Genomic DNA, 18,997 nt, shown 5'->3' with positions numbered 1-18,997 from the left:
GCGGTAAATCTCATGAATTACATTTGTTCAAGTTCAATAAAAATAATATTAACTTTAATCCACTGCTTGCAGCATTTTTATGTGATTAACTATTGTAATGGTGTAACTTGTGTGTAGATAAATGAGACAGTCCTGATGAAAACAAGCGCAGTCTACAGTGTATTGCTTTCAGTCCTTCATCCTTGTTGTCCCTGATCTGTAGGTGTAGTTTTGATCCTACTAATGTGGCAAACCAGGATGATAATTGGGAAGTGATGGAATTAAAACTAAATAAATCTGGTATATTATTTAAAAAGCTGCCAGCCAGCTCAGAGAGAGAGAGAGAGTGCCAGAGCTGAGGAGTGTGCAGCTCGAAGACCCTCTGTAATAAGGTGAGTTTTAGGAAGCACTAGAGGAAACCCTGCTTCTCACCAGGGATGAACATTTCTAAAATATAGCTGGGAGCCTGACCATGTAGAGCCTCAAACATTAAGGGTAAACTCTTAAAATCAATTTTAATTTAAAGGGTAGCCACTGAAGAGAGGCGAGAATGAGTGGAATGTGTATTTATCTCCTAGAATTATTTAAGAAGCAACATTTTGGGTATGCTGGAAGTAAGCGACTGACTTCTAGCTGAACCCTGAGAATTGCAACACTCAACAGCAAGATGAAGCGAAACCACAGGCTTCCTCGATATCTGTGATGAAAAAAAAACCTAATCTCGGCTGTGATCCTCAGCTGAAGGAAACCAGATTGCACAACCCTCATGGACTGGTTTTTATTATTATGGTGGAGTTCCTTTCAGTTGCTATATTGTAAGTATGAAACAAGTGGAGATGAATTAGGGGGATCTCAGATTTTGATTCATTGACCCTAACCCAAGCCCTGACCCTAACCCAGCTCCCCTGGACTTCTGTGCTGCTCTGACTTTACACCTCGCAGCCGCACTTTAAGTTCAATCAGATTCAACTTTGACCTTGTTTGTCATGAACTTTTGATGTGCAACCAATAAGATGAAAGTGACCTGTGCCTTATGAAAGGTTTATGCCGTGTCCCTGGTTTATACCAAGTATACCACCGCCTTAAAACCTTAAAAGATTTAAGCACAACACAGCTCATCGTGATCATGTATTTAGTGTTAAATCAAATCAGAATATATCAGACAGGTAACTTACATTAATGGATGCGTATAAGGTTCAAGGGTTAAGTGAGGCTGCATTAAAGTAAGGTTTTAACGGTTCCTTTGCACAAAATGATGATAGGATCTTTAATCAATACCAAAGTCTCAACCATTGTCTGGCCTGCTTTATTGAAAAACATATTTTCTTATTTTTCATCTGTTGCATTATGTTTTAATAGTTAAATAAGTTCATATACCCCAAACACAGTTTGTTTAGCTGTTCAGAGCCACGGGATTCTGAAAGTCAGACTTCCATTAGATCTGCAGGGTCAATCTACATAGTATCATTCTGAATAATGCAGAAACATGCAGCCTTTTGCAATGCAGAGTGCAAAGTTCAAACTTGCTCCTTTTAATTAGCTCCCAAGGCATCCTTGATAGGTTTAGGCATGATGTTTCACAAGTCCACAAGAACAGAGGTACAGACAAGAACACAGATTAGGAAAGGCCTTGGGTTGTCTCTTTTTTTTTTGGAGAGGGTGAGGGGGGGTCACAGAGCACTTGACTGCTCTATGACATCATGACAAAGCAAAAGTCTGTGTTTCATTTCTCTCAATGTCATCCAAACAATCCTCTAGTTTGGTTATTCGTTGCTGTACTAGTGTGACTAGGTAGGTGACTCACAAACATGTCAAACTCATGAAAATGATTGCGGGCCAGGCTTTATCCTGGCAGTAAAAAGTCTGGCTACATGAGTATTTTGTGTTCCACAGTGCCCTCTTTATGTAACTCCCTCCCCTAGGACCTTACCTGAGCCGGGGTTGTGTTTAGCTGTATTGGATGTGTGAGAGGTGGAGGTGGAGGCCACCCTCTGGTCTGAACTCATGCTGTCCTGGCCCAGGGATGAGCTGGACTTTCTCGGCTTCTTGTCTGTCAGGTGCAGCGGGGAGCTCTTCTTGGGAGGCGGCAGTGGTCGTCGTGGCCTGGCCGTGACATTGACCTTCAGCCAGGCTTGGGCTTTGTACTCCACAATCTCGCCGTAGTTAGCTCGTGTCACCCGGCACTCGTACAAGCCTTCGTCACTTTTGCTGACTCTGGAGATCTGCAGCTTGTGTGAGATGTCGTTGCCCTGGACTTTCACTGTCTGTAAGAGTGATTATAAGAGACCATAGTGTCATAACACTGGAGTAAAAGTCGGACTCATGCATATTAACCTATACAGAGGTGGCATTGATTAATACAGTTGAGAAATATACTGTATTTCTTTGACCAGCGCTCTTTTAACTATATAATTACTCATTATGTCCTCTTCTTTTGCAATGGTTTTATGGCATTGGACTAGAGAATTAGCACCACCAACTTTATATTGATGAACCAACATCTAATATTCTCAAATGGAGACAATTCTTTGCATGCTTTTTGTTATTGCATCTTTTGTAGATTTTCTGGAAATTCTGTTTAAATGTGCGTAGTATTTGGATGGAAACCTGACTAGTGGTTCTCAACTGTGTGCCAGAAGTGTTTGCAGGTTGTTCTTCCATCCTGTGAATGGCCCTCAGTGCTCCAGACTAACTTTTTATACTAGTAGTACAGAAGGTCATATATTTTGCTTACTGGCTTGTGCACAAAATCTAGTTTGGGATGGGTCATATAGACACAATGTTCTATCACAGTGCATGTACATTTATGCAAGGATTTAAATATATATTGTCATAAAGTAAATTTTCTGCAATCTGCATCTTCTATATCCAGTATTATTATAAAGCAGTCCTGATCATTGATCTGCAACACTGGATGAAATGGTCTAACACAACCAGCAATATTCAAGTGATAGCTACTTTAATAGAAACAATTAAGAAAAATCTCTGATGGTTGACGCATTTCAGTTGTCTCACTGTGTGTATGATCCTATTGCCCAAACTTAGTGATGTCACATAAAAGGATCGTGGTCTTTTAGAAGGGTTAGTTTATACTACTACAAATGGTCAAAACATTAGAGCAAAACTGTTAAAGTATTCCTCCATATCAGTAAAAATTCATGACTAAATAAGCAACAGTCAAAGTTAAGGTTCATCATTACCTTCATTACCTAAAAACATCATTATTTAGGTACTATTTATTAAATGTTTAACAGTCAAAATCCCACAAACATGCAACCCCTAAAGATCATCAGATTCAAATATTGCTAAATTCTAATTGGTGCACAAAAACTACTTGACATCACATTTTCGTGAATGAACTCCACCTGCTTCAAAACAATTGCGAAGACAAAACTGCACAGACAGAAATCTCTCAGGTGAAATATGGTAGGAGAATTGAAAAAAATATATATTTTCAGGGTCCTTTAAGCAGGTGTCATGTGTCAGCCATGTGTAGTCCTGACATGGGTTAAAATATTTATGGCTCAGCATTAAACCAAATGACTTGTTAAGATTTTGCTGTGATTGCCTCCTGACTGCTGCTGTGACTGTATGAAAAGAGCAGTGCAGGACTGTTCAAATGTGTAATACAGTAAATATCAAAATAGGGCCTGTAAACTTATAAGTATTGTGTGTGTATTTACCACAGAAGAAACATGTGCTTCGCTAGCTTGTTATGCTGTTTGCATGTCATGTACAGTAGAATTGTATATCTGCGAACCTCCCAACATAGTTTTCAGTCTTTTACGAATAACAAAACAATTCCCAGAGAAACCTTTATATTGTCTAGCACACCTCAGTGCTTCATATGAGTAGACATAGAGAATGGCTGTTAACTTGCTTGCATGCTATGTATGACGACGTCTGATAGAACCTTTTTAATTCCATATTTATTCAAGATTAGATCCACTTTACTGACTAAACCATTGAGCAAACCAAAGGCGCACTTATGTCTAGTTTAAAAGGGCTTTCTTTATCTGTGTCTCCTGTTGCTTTTAAGTGGAAATTCTAATTTCATACTTACAGTACTGTTCACACAGCAATGAGGGATTATTACCAACATTTACCTTACACACTGAAGTTCATTGTAGTGATTTTGCTGTACTTGATCTGAGACCTGTCACTCTGCACTACACATCATGGCTGTTGGACTATATTTAGACTCCAGTCAGGCAATCCTGGAGAGGACTGTGTGGTTCAGTGGGCAGTAGTGTTGAATGCTCCTCTGGGCACTGAGCACACATGCAGAGTGGTAGAGAAAAGGGGTGGAACAGTTGCTGGGGCATGAACGCAGGAAGGGAAGCACTCTGACACTAATAATACGCTGCCACTGATTTCGCTGATTAGCTCCTTTCTCTGGTTGAAGGTGTATTATTCCAGGAATCAGCTGCTGTTGTGTATGCTGGGAATGAAACGCTGCCAAGTTGGGTTTTTGAGAAGCACTGGGCTACAACCAGGGATCACGTATTCTTGGACTTACACTTATTTTCGTCCCCTCATCATCAGGATCAGGCTCTGGTATCATCTCCATCTGGGAACACAGAAAGAAAGAGCTTTAGCAAAGTGATAACAGCATGCTGAGTACAGTGCAGCTCTCAAAGAGCCACTCTGAGAAAATGTTCAAATGTGTATTTTATGCAAGTCAGACTCCCTAAATCCAGCTATGAGATTACTACGTCGATTCCCAAAAAAGGCATCGTCCACTGACAGCTATAAATCTTTCATCCCGACATCAACACACAGTTTACGGACCGAGCGACCGCATCGCCACTGTTCTGCCTTTAAAAATAAATGCACAAAGATTCAACTCTTGCCACTGTTTTTTTGATTTATTTTTAGATTCTTTGAGAGGTTCTGTTGAGAGAAATTAAAGGCAGCTCCCAGACGCTGAAGCGAATTGAGGGGAGAAACTGGTTCAAATCAGGATGCTGTGTGACAAACTAACAGCTTCCTGAGACAAATTATGCCTCAAAACCTCCATCAGTCTCTGCAGTAAAAATAATATTACCCATGAAAGCTTATGACAAATAATAAAATGTCAGGAGGCCTGGAATAGCTTCTTGGTAAAAAAAAAAGAAAAATTCAAAGCACAAAAAAAAAACACTGAAGAGCTCTGTAGCTCCTGGGCTCAAGAATTTGTCCATGTTTGAGCCCCAGTGGCATAATTCAAGCACGGTGGCAAACACTAAGCCTACAGCCTACATCATGGACTGGGCATTGATTTTAGAGGCTATAATTTATTTACACCACATCTGATGCCAAATGGATGTGTGCCCGGGAAAAAAAAAAAAAAAAAAAAAAAAAAGTCTGCTGACTACAAAGCTGAAGAGGAGCAAGAGTGGTGCAGCAGAAAAAGGCTTGGGAGGAGGAGAAGGACATGGTAGCTATTGGCTCCCTGGCCGAGACAAAAAAGGAAGGGCAGGAGAGGGATAAGATGGCTACTTATGAGCATTTGCAGGGGAGAGCGTTCCTTCAAGTGCTGTAATTACCTCGGAGAAACCAGCACTTTTCTCTGGAGGATGCTCGGCAGACAGGTGATTAATGAGCAGAATTAGGAGCCATGGCTTTTTTTTCTGTCTGCATGTATGCATGACTCTTACATCTTGACTTCACAGTTGGACCTGGCATCCTCCATTGTATCGAAGAGACGTCTTTAACGGCGAGGCAGGATTAATTGCCCTCGGTCTTGGCGTCGGACTGTTTCAAGTCATCAATTTCAGCCTCCTTTTTTTTTTTTTTTTTTTTTTACAAACTTCACAGTGGTTATACGAGCTGGCTGTGCAGTCTATATATGTCACCTGAGAAGGATAAAGTTAGAGTGCTTCACTGGAGGACAGCTGCTCTGCTTGTCTCCATGCAGTAGTTTGCTGCTGTATTTTTTGGAAAACATGGTCACAGTGACAAAGATAGAGAAGATGGAGGAAAACAGTTTAATTGCTTCTCACACATTTCATTATAGAAAATTCTCTAGGGCTATTAAAACTCTATTATTTCCAGCTTCGGCTTCCAGTATAGATTAATAATTTTGCAGTACAGAGAGAATAGTTTTGATTTTTTGTTTTAATTGAAATCCTTTACTGACTTATAAAATAATAAAATTGACTACATGTTTTTGCACGCTTATCTGGAGCTCTTATTTAGCTCGCTTAAGTCTGAGAAAATAACCAGATTGATGTCATCAGGGTGATGTCAGCTATTAATACGTGTGAGCAGCCACAGGGAAACCACACTGTCAGCTTATATCGGGGGAATAATGTAGAGCAGAGAATCGGCAAGGCAGAGTTTCAACTGTGAGCTAAACCTGTGTCCTTCCTTTTCTTGGTTTCCTGACAGTCTCCTTTAAGTTTTGACCACTCAGTGGTTTCACACTTTCATATAAAACTGCATCATTTTGCATCACCTTGTGAATCACTGCCATCTGACATGATTGGCTCTAACAAGCGCACGATTACTTTCAAACCGAGGCCTTTGTAACCAGTGTAACACATCCAGTCTATTAACAACTTGGCCGTTAAAAAAAGTTTTTAATGCAAGGTAGAGTTCCCCTTTGGCACCAAACACCCTTAACAGCCACTGAGCAGTCCGCCTCCACAGATTTATTATTTGTATTATATGTATATTTTTAACTATTAACTATGTCCAGAATGGACATAGGAAGACATATACACTTGTATGGTCCTACCCCTTCTTCATAACTCAAACAATTAACTCAATATTTATCATATATACAACCCACAACCAACTACCCCAATGTGCAACATAAATATCCAAGCAGTGTCAATCAGATATAACTTAGACAGCAGGGATGTGCCCGAATACAAATACATTATTCGGCAAAGCACAAATAATGAGTTTTATACGAATATTTGTTTCATGCAAATAGTTTAAAAATGATTTCTTTTTGGGAAGAAAAGTAAAGCTTTAGCTCAGTAGTGAGCACAGTCATCGATGATCTGGGAGACTCCAGTTTGAGACCCAGTGTGGATGTAAAATTAAAAACGTAATAAAAACAAAAACAGGATTTTTAAGCCTCTTTCCACTTTTAATACAAATACAAATAATTTTGCTGCCTCAACAAGTACAGATACAAATACAAATACTGGACTCTCTGCACATCCCCATGAGACGATTACCTCAACATTCATCCTCATCACTATACCTCTTGAAAAACCATTTTTGGACATATTCTTGAATTGATATATATTTGGACTTTGCTTGAGTTCTGTGTGTAGCAGAAGTGAAGTAGGAGCATACATTTGCATAAAATGGAAATATTCATGCAAAATACATGTATCTCATAACTCGATACTTGAGTTAATGTACTTATTTACATTATACCACTGGGATTAAGGAGGTTACTGGTTGCTAGGGATGCAGTCATTTACTCTGGTTTCTCTGACATGAACTGCTCATAGCAACACTAGCTAAGTGGGACAGTGCTTAAGGCTTTTTTTTTTTTTAGGATTTGGAGCTTTCTCATTCCCACCACAGTTTGTGTATGAAAACAGGAGGTCAAATATTCAAACTATTTTTTTTTTTTAAAGCTACTTTGCATCTTTAAAAATATCTAGATTGCAGCTTAGTTAACCCCTGTAGCCATTTTTTTGGATTAGGTGCACTCCTCCACCTTAAGTGAGGTTGCACTGAGTGAGTCAAAGATATCCAGTAAATGAGCAAAACCTGACTAATTACATCAGCCAACATACCTTCAAACTTTGTGCGAGGGCTTAAAAATGACTCACATGAATTTGTCAGTGTAATGAATGAAAAACATATTAAATCCCAAAAAACTGAAGTAATTCTCAGGTTTACACAACTGCATGCAGACACCGAACACCTACAGCAGGATCACGACCCACAGACTAATCATACACACCAGTATTTTAGGGCTGATATCTCTGTGCTCTGACTCCAGGTCCAGCTGACTGTACTTTCCTTATTCACACAGTGAGAATAAATCCATGTCTGAGTTCACCTTTACCTTTCAAGCATTTTTCAAATATTTTATCTAAATTGCCTCTTTGAATTTGCAGGCAATAAGACAAAAAATGAGGCATTATTTTATGAGTGTGAACCCATTAGTCACCCAGCACTGTGCAAATGCAATTAAGGTAATTGTGATATAATGAATGTCCAATATCAATTCAGAATCCTGGCATTTATCATGCAATATTAAATACATTTATCTGCAACTAAGTTGTTCCCATGTGTCCTTAAATATTGTATAGTAGTAGCAGTAATATAGTATTATTATAGTATGGTATAATATTGTATAGTATAATAGGGATGTGCAGAGAGCTCAGTATTTGTATTTGTATCTGTATTTGTTGAGGCAGCAAAGTTATTTGTATTTGTATTTGAATAAAAATGGAAAGTGTTTTTGTTTTTATCACACTTTTAATTTTAGAAAATTAAAGTGTTACAATAAGTGTTCATGAATAAACTACCTTACGAAGGAGGTCCCCACACCAGGTCTCAAACTGGAGTCTCCCAGATCATAGACGACTGCGCTGACTACTGAGCTAAAACTTCACTCATCGACTCATTGCAGACCACTACCTATTAATGCACCCATACACAGAGACAGCACACCATGTAGAGGAACTTCAAAGGTAATTCTTGCTTTGCACTTTTCATTTATTGCCTATTTTTTACAATCTCACTTTGTGGAAAGGAAAAGGGGAACAACAGGTTATGGAGAGTCCCTTGGGACTTACCCCTGATAGATGTAACAGCGGAGCAGAGGAGAGAGACTGAGATAACGATGTAATCGACCTGCAAACTGGTATTTGACATGTTTTTTTTTTCCTCCCAAAAACAAATACTTTTTAAAATATTTGTATGAAACAAATATTGGTATAAAAACCACTATTTGTACTTTGTCGAATAATGTATTTGCATTCAAGCACACCCCTATAGTAGTAATAATAGTAGTAATAGTATTTTTTAGTTTTTAGTAAGTAGTAGTAGTTTAATAGGAATTAGTAGAAGTAATAGTAGTAATAGTCATCTACTAATCTGAAGGTTGGTGGTTTGATCTCCGGCTCCTCCAGTCCACATGTCGAAGTGTCCTTGGGCAAGATACTGAACCCCAAATTTCTCCAGATGGATGCGCCAGCAATGTGTGAGTGTGTGTGTGTGTGTGTGTACGGGTGAGTGAGCATTAGACACATTGTAAAGCGCTGTATCGCTCCTGATGAGCAGGTTGGCACCTTGCATGGCAGCCTCTGCCATCAGTGTGTGAATGTGTTTGTGAACGGGTGAATGTTGGCATGTAGTGTAAAGCCCTCTGAGTGGTCAGTAGACTAGAAAAGTGCTGTATAAATGCAGTCCATTTATCATAAATAGAACAGATAAAAAATGTTAAAGTATTAACGCTTTTTTAGAGAGCAATCACTCGCATTTAACTAATTCAACTATTGCCAAGACCGTCTTTTACTTATCTAAATGTGTACCTGACAAATGTTCCCTGAAGTAAGTTTCGAGCCTGTGACAGCAATGTAAAAGTTTTCAATGACACTGTCAGAGTAAACCTCCATTAATTTTTCATTTATATTTCATTTCTGTCGCATGAATGCCTTCTGAGCCAAAGCTGCGGCTGCTTGCAAGTATCTCAGTTTCAATCGCTTGTCTCTTTATTGCAAAACTCCTCCACCATGACACGCTGCCATTCTTCATGCAAATCTCAAATTGACTTCTTGTAAAATGTGCTCCACAATTATTGCGCGTCAAAAAAAGGCTTCATTGAGTTCCTGAAACTAAATTAACGTCACACGAAGAGAAATGGTCATCATTTAAAATGAAATATAAACTAGACCACCCGGTGTTGGTGTGATTGTATTACGGCTCTTAATGTGACGGGATGAGATCTCATGTGAGAGCCCTGACCCGGATGATAGACATGCATGAGCAATGAAGTGCCCGCTGAAAACACATTAATGAGACCAGATATTGAAATGATACTGCAGTTTATCCAGCAGTCATCAACACAAACACTCAGAGGAGGTTAAACTAAGGCCATGGACTTCATGTGACACATTATACCCCTATAATCTTATACTATGGTCGCAGTGTAAATGTGTCATTATGTGCTGTGGTGAAAAGCTTATCATCACCAGTTTGTATAATATGACACCTGCTAAGCTGAAATATAGGAAAACACATCAAAAAGACCTTTAAATTGTCATTAAAACATGATGATGATAGGAAGCAATAATATTTAAGTGCCAGATGCTTCTGTGATGTGACATTCACCAAAATCAGCCTTAAAACATATTTTTTGTATAGACTGTGAATGGTAGTGAATGCAGAATTAAAAATAAAATGTATAATGAAAATTATATTAGAATTAACCATGTTTATGGCTCATTCATTATGTTGTTGCAATACAAAAAAAGTCCACCTTTAAAGGAAAGGGAAGCTCACAATCATGTAACTAAATAGTCAGTGGTTATGTTGGTGGTCTTGCCATTTATCTCTTAGAAATATCATCAATCACTGTTAACTGGTCTTGTTTTTAAATTTTATCATGTATGTTTTGTGGCTCTGATATTTGATTTCAAAAGAATTTGGAAGTGATAGAGGTCTAAATAGAGAACACTGCTCTACCTGGGTGTCACATTTGTGATTGACAGACACAGTTTAAATTAGTGTTAAGAGAGGGCACCATCCCAGTTTTAGTGAATGGGGTAGCCTACTACAGGACAAAATGTTCTTTTGGCTGATTTATTTGACCCTCAGTGTCAAAGTGACAGTTTTTCTGAATAAATAGTCATTTGTCACCTACATATATTACAGTGAACACCCACTGGAAACAAACCAATATACCTTTCTCACAGAAGACATTTTAGTAGTCAGTAGAAAAAGCAAAGGTGTAAATAATAGTTAATGATACTTGAATTCCATTTATCTGTATCTGAATTCATTCATTCATCACTCCCTATATAATACTCCACAGTGAGCAGTGCATTGAGATTTTGGACTCTTCTGCTGCATTCACATCATATTCTTCAGACAGTAATTATAAGAAGGGGAAAAAAACCCATCAAAGTCAGTTATCTGGGATTTCTGACAGCTACAATATCTCTCACTTGGCAAAAAGAGCTGTATAAATGTAAATACGTAACTGAACAAAAGTAGCTAATTTAGGCTATTTATATGATGTGACTACAAGGCTAGCAGTAGCTAGCATCTTGGAATAGAGCTAAACCCTCTCAGGTTGAAATATGAATATGAAAATTTCCTATTCTTCCCATTCTTTTGTAATCATCACCATTTTGCATCATCACTATATTTTTGAGGGCTAGTCTAAATTTCACACTTATAATTCAGACACTAAAGTGCCCTATAGAGTAGAATAATTGCACCTCCACCATTTTTCACCAATCAAAGTGTCAACGCTTACAAGATAGCTCCCTTGAAAATAAGCAACCTAGGACTTCATACAAGAATTTATGTGACTTTGTGCCAAGCATAACTTATTTTTTTGTTTGTACCTGTAATCTTGGAGGAATCCCAGAAACCACAAACATCTTCTCCACCTGCTAAAGGCTAAACTTCCTGACCCACCGCACCACTTCTTCTTCTGAAGCTACATCATAATATACCGCAAAGCTGACAGACAATTTTCTCCCTCATTTGCAAAAAGTAGAATACACTTTCCATCTTTCAGCCGCTGCCTTTCTTCATGCTGCTGGTTAACCCTATGTCACCTGCTATCCCATTATACCGAAATGAATCACTCTTGTGTCATACAATGTGAAAAGGGACAAATGGATTTTTATGACACATAATCCAGTCTCACTGTCAGCATTCAGCACAAACAAATTTCTCATTTTGTTAGGTTGAACTTGGGGAAGCTGTTTTCTTGTGTTTTCTTTAAGTCATGTTTGCTTATTGCCATAGCAACTTAAGACGTTTATTTGTTGTGTGTTGCTTTGAAATCATTTGCATTTGATTTTTAGCTTTTGTGTAATGTTATATACTTACACAGTACACCACGTTTATTTTTATAAAGATATAGAAGAGAACATGACTCTTAATCAAGTTTCTAAAGTACCTACACAGCCATAATAACAGCTATTGTCTGTGTTCCCTGTACACCTGGATCCATTTTGTTATTTCCTGATATGTCTCTCTTGTTGTAAAACTGGCTTAATGTGCACAATGTGACATAATGTCAGGATATTTCCAGTGCAGCTTCAATGAGGTTTGATAACAGGGAATGTTTCAGAGATCTGAAGAACCATGTCTTGGTGTCAGTCTCTCAGAATCAAAGAGCGAGGGTCTCTTTGTAGAGCCGCCATTTGCTCTGATACTCAATAATGATAGAAGGAGAAATCCATCACGGACGAGGCCGAGATAACAGTTTCTCTACCCACGGCAGCAGAAAATAGACCAGCATCCAATGTAGCAATATGATGATATGTTTTGCGTAAGACAAATATAACCCACAACTGCATGTTCCCACTTCAGAGCTAATCATGTGTACGCCCTCTTTGATTGAAAGCAATGAGTTCACGGCCTCTCTCTCTGAGGGATGTTGACGAGGCATGTAGGACATTGTGAGCTGAAGTCATGGTAGACGAGGCAACCTCTGACACATCGAACATCACAAATGGATGATGTTAACAATATAAGAGTATGGGTGGGGAGGTTGTTTTTTTTTTCTTGCTTCAACTGATGTTGATGCTGTGAAAGAAAACATCCGCAAATATGCAGCACAGAAGCTAAAGTCAGAATATAAAAAAAGGTAGTTTGATTTGATTAATATGATACAAAGACAGCTGCCATAATTGTGGATAAACACAGAATAATCTCCCTCGTTCTATTATGGCTATAAAGAGATGGCAACTGACAGAAGACAACCAGGCTGAATTCCTGAGCTAACTAGATACACTGATACAGAGAGCAATTAAAACCAAGTATAGACAGTTCCTTACATCATCTTTTAGAATATACAGCCTCAAATTTTAAAAACATGACATGTCATCATCTTCATCAAGGAACAGCTTGTATAAAAGCACAACTTGTACACATGTATCCCAAATACACTGTGCAAGACAAGATGATAGCAATAGCAATGTTACAAGCAATGTAATATGTTTAAATATATATTGCATATTATCACTATTGTCCTTAGTCCACTGAAATACAATATGAAACATAACTGGCAGATCAGATAAATGCTCCACAGCCTTTTTATTTTAAAAAGTTAACTTAATGAATTTGTTAATTAATATTAAAGCATCTTACACTCTACTGGCTGTATGAGAATAACAAAGTGAGGGGGAGGTGGAGTGCTCCGCTGTGTTATTAACGTCATGTCTCCAGCAGTGGAGAGCAGCCTCTCTGCTGCTCCGTTAGCTCCGGGGAAAAACATCGTTGTCTAAGGCACTGAGCGGGTGCAAGGTTGTTGAAGTGAAACAGACTTAGCACTGACTTATTTTCTTCACCTCAGAGGTAGTTGAAGTTGTTTAATTCTGCAGTGTGATCATTTTTTTGTGAATCGATGCAGAATCGTCCACATCCGCGTCAGGATGCATCTCAGAATAGATTTTTTCCCCCACCCCTAGTTTGGGGCAGAGGTTGCACTGTCCCCAGTAATCAGAGTAAAGTGGCTGATGGCCCCAACCATCAATACTATCATTGTTACTGCAAATAACATCTGCTGATGATGATAGTGTGACACAATCAAAAACTCTAGAGCAGCTACATAATGGGCCTCATGCTGAGATTGTTTTGTCAAGTACTGTTTCTCTCCTGATCTAAATCATTACTATGTTTAAATGGATATTCCAGCAATTTTGTTTTTCACTTCTATAAAATTGGGGGACTTGCAAGACAAAGATTTTAAAAAGAATGGTGAAAATCAAAGCAGCAGAAACCAAAATATCCTGACTTTTAGTCCCTGTTCCCAAAACATTGGATCCTTATACTCCCTATTATGCAACCCAATAGCATCTTTTTGTTAGACTCTCCCTGATTTATAAATGCCCAAGTCTTTCAAACTTCACATGCCTAGTTTGTGAGACATGCCAGCCCAAGCTGAGATAACCCTGATGACATCATCATTTTGTCAGACTTAAGAAAGCTCCTCCCAAGCCACAGAGCACATTATACAATTTCACTAATTTCACAGGCTGAGTAAAATTTCATGTCACCAATAAACTGATCTTAATGTGTAAAATCTGTGGGAAGTAGGGGTGCCCCCGAATACAAATACATTATTCAGCAAAGCACAAATAGTAGGTTTTATACGAATATTTATATATACAAATATAAAAATATTTGTTGGGGGTGTTCCCCAGAGATAAAGCTGAGCTACTGACACATGCAAAGTGCTCCAAAGGGACTCTCCATAACCTGTTGTTCCCCTTCTCCTTTCCACAAAGTTAGGTTGTAAAAAATAGTCAATAATTGCCTTTGAAGTTCCTCCCTACATGTTGCATGGTGTGCTGTCTCTGTGTTATGGGTGTATAAATAGGTAGAGGTCTGTCTGCAAAGAGGCGATGAGTAAAGTTTTAGCTCAGTAATCAGCGCAGTTGTCTATGAGATCATAGACGACTGCGCTGATTACTGTGACTCCAGTTCAATACCTGGTGTGGGGACCTCCTTCGTAAGGTAGTTTATTCATGAATTATTATTATAACACTTTAATTTTCTAAAATTAAAAGCGTAATAAAAACAAAAACAGGATTTTTAAACCTCTTTCTACTTTTATTCAAATACAAATACAGATACAAATAGTTTTGCTGCCTCAACAAATACAGATATAAATACAAATACTGGGATATCTGCACATCCCTAGTGGGAAGACCCTCTAAATTTGGCTTTGGTCAATCATTTATATATTCTATATTTATATATATTACAAGTATTTGCAGTATTGCCTTGAATTTACAAACATGATTGTAAATGTTTGTTTAGTTTTTAATGAAAAGTCATCGGTCACCATGTCAATCCAGGGTAATATTGCAAATACTCATAATAATAGTGTAATTATTTCAACAAATATGCAATGGACTGTATATATTTCAGTTATATATTTTTTAGACTTTGATACATTTATCATACTCAGTTTGTTATTAGAAAACCCTGGGTTCCACGGCAATTTATGTTGGAATTTTTTTGAGCAAGACATTTACCATGTTTTTAGAACATTATTACAAATTCATCAGACTTTTTGGGTTGTGCAGTTACATCATTCTGTTCAGTAAACCTTTAAAACTAAGCTACTTGACATGCTTACCATTGAAACTTCACTAAAACATGCCTCATGCCAGGGGAGATTTGTCTGCTTCTAACTTGAAGGAAGCCACTTAAAAAGCTCTGTTTTTTTAAAAACCACAGTGATCGCTAGGGGTTTAGGGGTCTATACTTAAGCGCTAAGCACATAAGTGCTACAGATGGCTCAATTTCTTCCATTCCAGAGCACCAGCATACCAAAGAGAAACCTTTACATTTCTGCTCCTAGATCTAGAAAGGTTTCGGTCTGGTGCACTTACTCTACCAATGTGAGACTCAACTTCTCTTACCTTCTCTGAACAACTGGGAAATCTTCCATGTAAAATCCTATCAACTGTATAAAGTTGGACTTGATATGCTCTTTGCTCAACTAAAAACCGTGGTAGCTCTCTTAAAATACACATGACTCCTGTGATACAGCCCAAAGCACAACTCTCACCAGTTAGTTTGCTTCAGATCATTCAAATTGTGAAATACACATCAACAAATCCAGATGGCAATAGAGGAGTAAGTTCTGCATGTTTAAGACACCAACAAATTGACAGTGTATTGATACTCAATGACACATCTCCAATTATGATGGATGTGTCTGCTGTTTTGGTGCCATTGAGTTCCAATTACAGCTAGGACGACTTAATCATATCTGATAATGAATATTAATATTATCGAATTATGAATGTTGCCTGCATATCAAATCTGATCTCCAGCTGAGGCCCTTAGTGGCAGTGTGCCCCCTCTTAAGAACAAAGTAAGACCATAGTGGGTGTAAAGTTAGAGTATATAAAGCACAGTAATGCGCCCTGTAAAGTGCTCCCTAATTACAATGCTCACTGACTCCCGCTTGAAGATGTTTTGGGTCTAAGCTTAGTTGTTAACCCTAATTACATCCCACAGCTGACAGGGGTCCCATTCACATGCAAACACTAATCCCCTTCACAGCCCATTGGTTTATGACAAGAGCTATGTTAATTACATGTAAAGCCTGCAATTGTGCGTGTAGAAAACATGAAAGTGCTTGAATTGTGTACAATTACTCCATTACTTTATCCAGTGAAGGGTAAATGATCCTTTGACAAGCCAGTGTTACAGGAATTAAAGACCAAAGGAAGGCTCCCCATTGAGCTGTGGGATGGTCTCAAAGCACAACTAAAAGAGGAGGTACAGTAAAAGATCGCTCTATGGACTGACTAAAAAATGCCATAAAAATCATACGCACTGCATCACTATTATCATCTCAGCTTTATTCATGACATCTAAAACATCTATACACACTTTGGCAGCCACATTAGTGTTGGAATGAGGACATCAGTCCCAGTGCGCAACTCTGAGGTCAGAAATCTGCGGTCTGTCCTCTTTTCAGCTTCCGCTCTTGTAAATAGCCATGCGGACGTCCACAGACATGCACTTGACTCTCTTTGTGTCCGAGCATCAGAATCCCACAGTGTCAGCTTCAACAAATTACAATTAGTCTCCTGGGCCTGAAGGGATGCTGAAGCACGTTCAGCTCTTTATCATCTGTTCAAAGCTCATCAACATTGCTGCACATAATTGTCGCATCTCAAACATGTAAAAATATGTCTTTAACCCTTGTGTGGTGTCCGGGTCTGTGGGACCCATTTTCAGTGTTTACTAAAAGAAAAAATGATGCAATGATTTATTTTCATTATCAAGCTGAGACTCATTAGCCTTGGCTCATTTTATATGAAGAACATGTGGAGGAACACATTTTCATTGAGTGCACACCCCTATAGTACAGCCCGTCCTTACACGAAAAAATTCAGTCCAGTAAAAACCACCTGTAGTTACATTTACGCCATCTAGTGGGTGGGTGACATTTATCAGAAAAATTAAATTCTGGCAATTTTTTGATTTATTTCTTTAAAAAAAGGGAAATCAGTTACAACTATCAAAGGTTAAAAACTTACTTACTTATACAGTGTCATATTTCCTTTAATTGTGATTTGTGTCAAATTTGAACTTTTTAAATTAATTTCTTCTATTTTAAGTTTAAAATCGCCTCTCTGTGCTATAATGCACAAGCTTTGCAACCTTCAGATATATCTACTCACAAGAAAAATGTATAACCTTAAACTTCACACTTTTATTTTTTTCAAATCATGAGAACAAACTTGGAAAAAATGAGAATCCACTCACCAAAACACCATATTTAGTTTTTTTTGTTTGTTTGTTTGTTTGTTTATTGTTTTGTTTTTTTGTTTTTTAATAACCAGACCAAAGCCTGAACACTGTATTGTTGGCTGCAGCTGTAATTACTCATTACTGTAATTAAGCAGCTATTTTGGTGTGCTTGTCTTTTGCCTCAGTTGGAAATTGTAATCAATATGCTGTGATGAGAGTTGCATTGCATTCTTTCATCATCCACTTGTCAGATCACTTGTTTAAACGAGTTCACCACTGTTTAAACAAATGATGTGCTTCAGCAAAGCCAGAAACAGCCTCCAAGAATGTGTGTGAGATACCTCAACAATAATCTGTCATGCTTTGAGATAAACAACCTATAAATATGGCTGTTGGACAACACAGCAACCCCAGCCAATTAGAAAAAAAAAAAAAAAAAAAACATCTCCTGCATTGAAAAGGACTGGCTCACCAGCCAAGAAGGGGGCATTCAGAGTGGGAGTGACTATGCAGATACATGCCAATACACACAAAAGTGTTTCACTTTCCTGTTTTATTTCAATGGTTGTGGATTTTGTATCGCAAAATATACATAATCCTGGCTGTAACGGAGGAGGAAGAAGGAAGAAGAAGACTATGCTGTTATTATAAAGTGCAGGGATGTCGCATCATTGTGGTCTGGTGGTTTGCCACTTGTAATTGCAATGTTTGGTCCCACATGTCCTGTTTCTCTTTGCTGTCAACTGTCACATAGAGGCAAAAATGTAAAAATAATGAAATAATGCAGGGGAGCAGAATTGTCTGGATCCAGAAGAAAGAAGCCTACTTGACAGCCCATATTAGCAATCAGTCATAAAAGTGTCATGAACAAGTGTCATGAGAGGAAAAGTAATAAATAAGACAAGAACTCCTAAAGACCTTTTACACGCACAAACACACTAGATCTTAATGACATCAAGTGCTCCAGTCTCAGTGACAAAATATGGTGCTTGTCATTGTCTTACAAAACAACACATGAACAGTTTCTTATCTGACGCCTCCATCTGCGTTCGTCAGTGCTTTTCAAAACCATTAAAAGTGACTTACAAAAATTAATAATTTGACAGTTTTCTGATGGGAATAGGCACAAAAAAACTATGTTGACTGTTGGTAGGAAATATAAAACAGACAAGTCTCCTGCACCAAAGTCACACGCTTGGTTGACTCATCCATCCACCTCAACAATACCTCCGTAAGAGATTTTGTGGCATGGTAGCATCACATTACTTTCATCTTTGTTCTGGACAGATGAGTCATAATCAACTGAAATCTTTCTGAGGTGAACATAGCAGCTCAGTTTAGTCATTTGAACAAACATCAAAATACAGATAAATACAGAGGTTTTTGAGGAAAGTCTCTTCAATGATCAATGTCTGTCCAGATCATAGTGATGATTGATGGTTGGTTGGTTGTTTTCTATTTAAAACTCTTAATCTCTTTATCTGTTCATAGTAAAACACAAAAAATAAGTTAATCCATGTCTGTGTTCTACTTTTACAAAGAGTAGATTGTAAATTAGCTACTTTTTGCTTGGCTTACACCTAATTTTTCCTCA

General features: G+C 38.1%; 1 protein-coding gene across 2 annotated transcripts in view; it reads right to left on the bottom strand.

The window, feature by feature from the left end:
• vstm2a (V-set and transmembrane domain containing 2A) overlaps positions 1-18,997 on the bottom strand; it is an 82,211-nt gene that overhangs the window by 15,597 nt on the left and 47,617 nt on the right. For both annotated transcript variants that reach the window (XM_042399853.1, XM_042399854.1), the window contains exons 3-4: positions 4,499-4,549; positions 1,910-2,243 (exon numbers count right to left, since the gene is read on the bottom strand). In XM_042399853.1, coding sequence (XP_042255787.1) covers positions 1,910-2,243; positions 4,499-4,549 — 385 coding nt within the window. The remainder of the gene's footprint in view (positions 1-1,909; positions 2,244-4,498; positions 4,550-18,997) is intronic.

This window comes from Thunnus maccoyii, chromosome 21, assembly GCF_910596095.1.
Source record: "Thunnus maccoyii chromosome 21, fThuMac1.1, whole genome shotgun sequence".
NCBI lineage: Eukaryota > Metazoa > Chordata > Actinopteri > Scombriformes > Scombridae > Thunnus > Thunnus maccoyii.
This window is presented reverse-complemented; position numbering and strand designations above follow the sequence as displayed.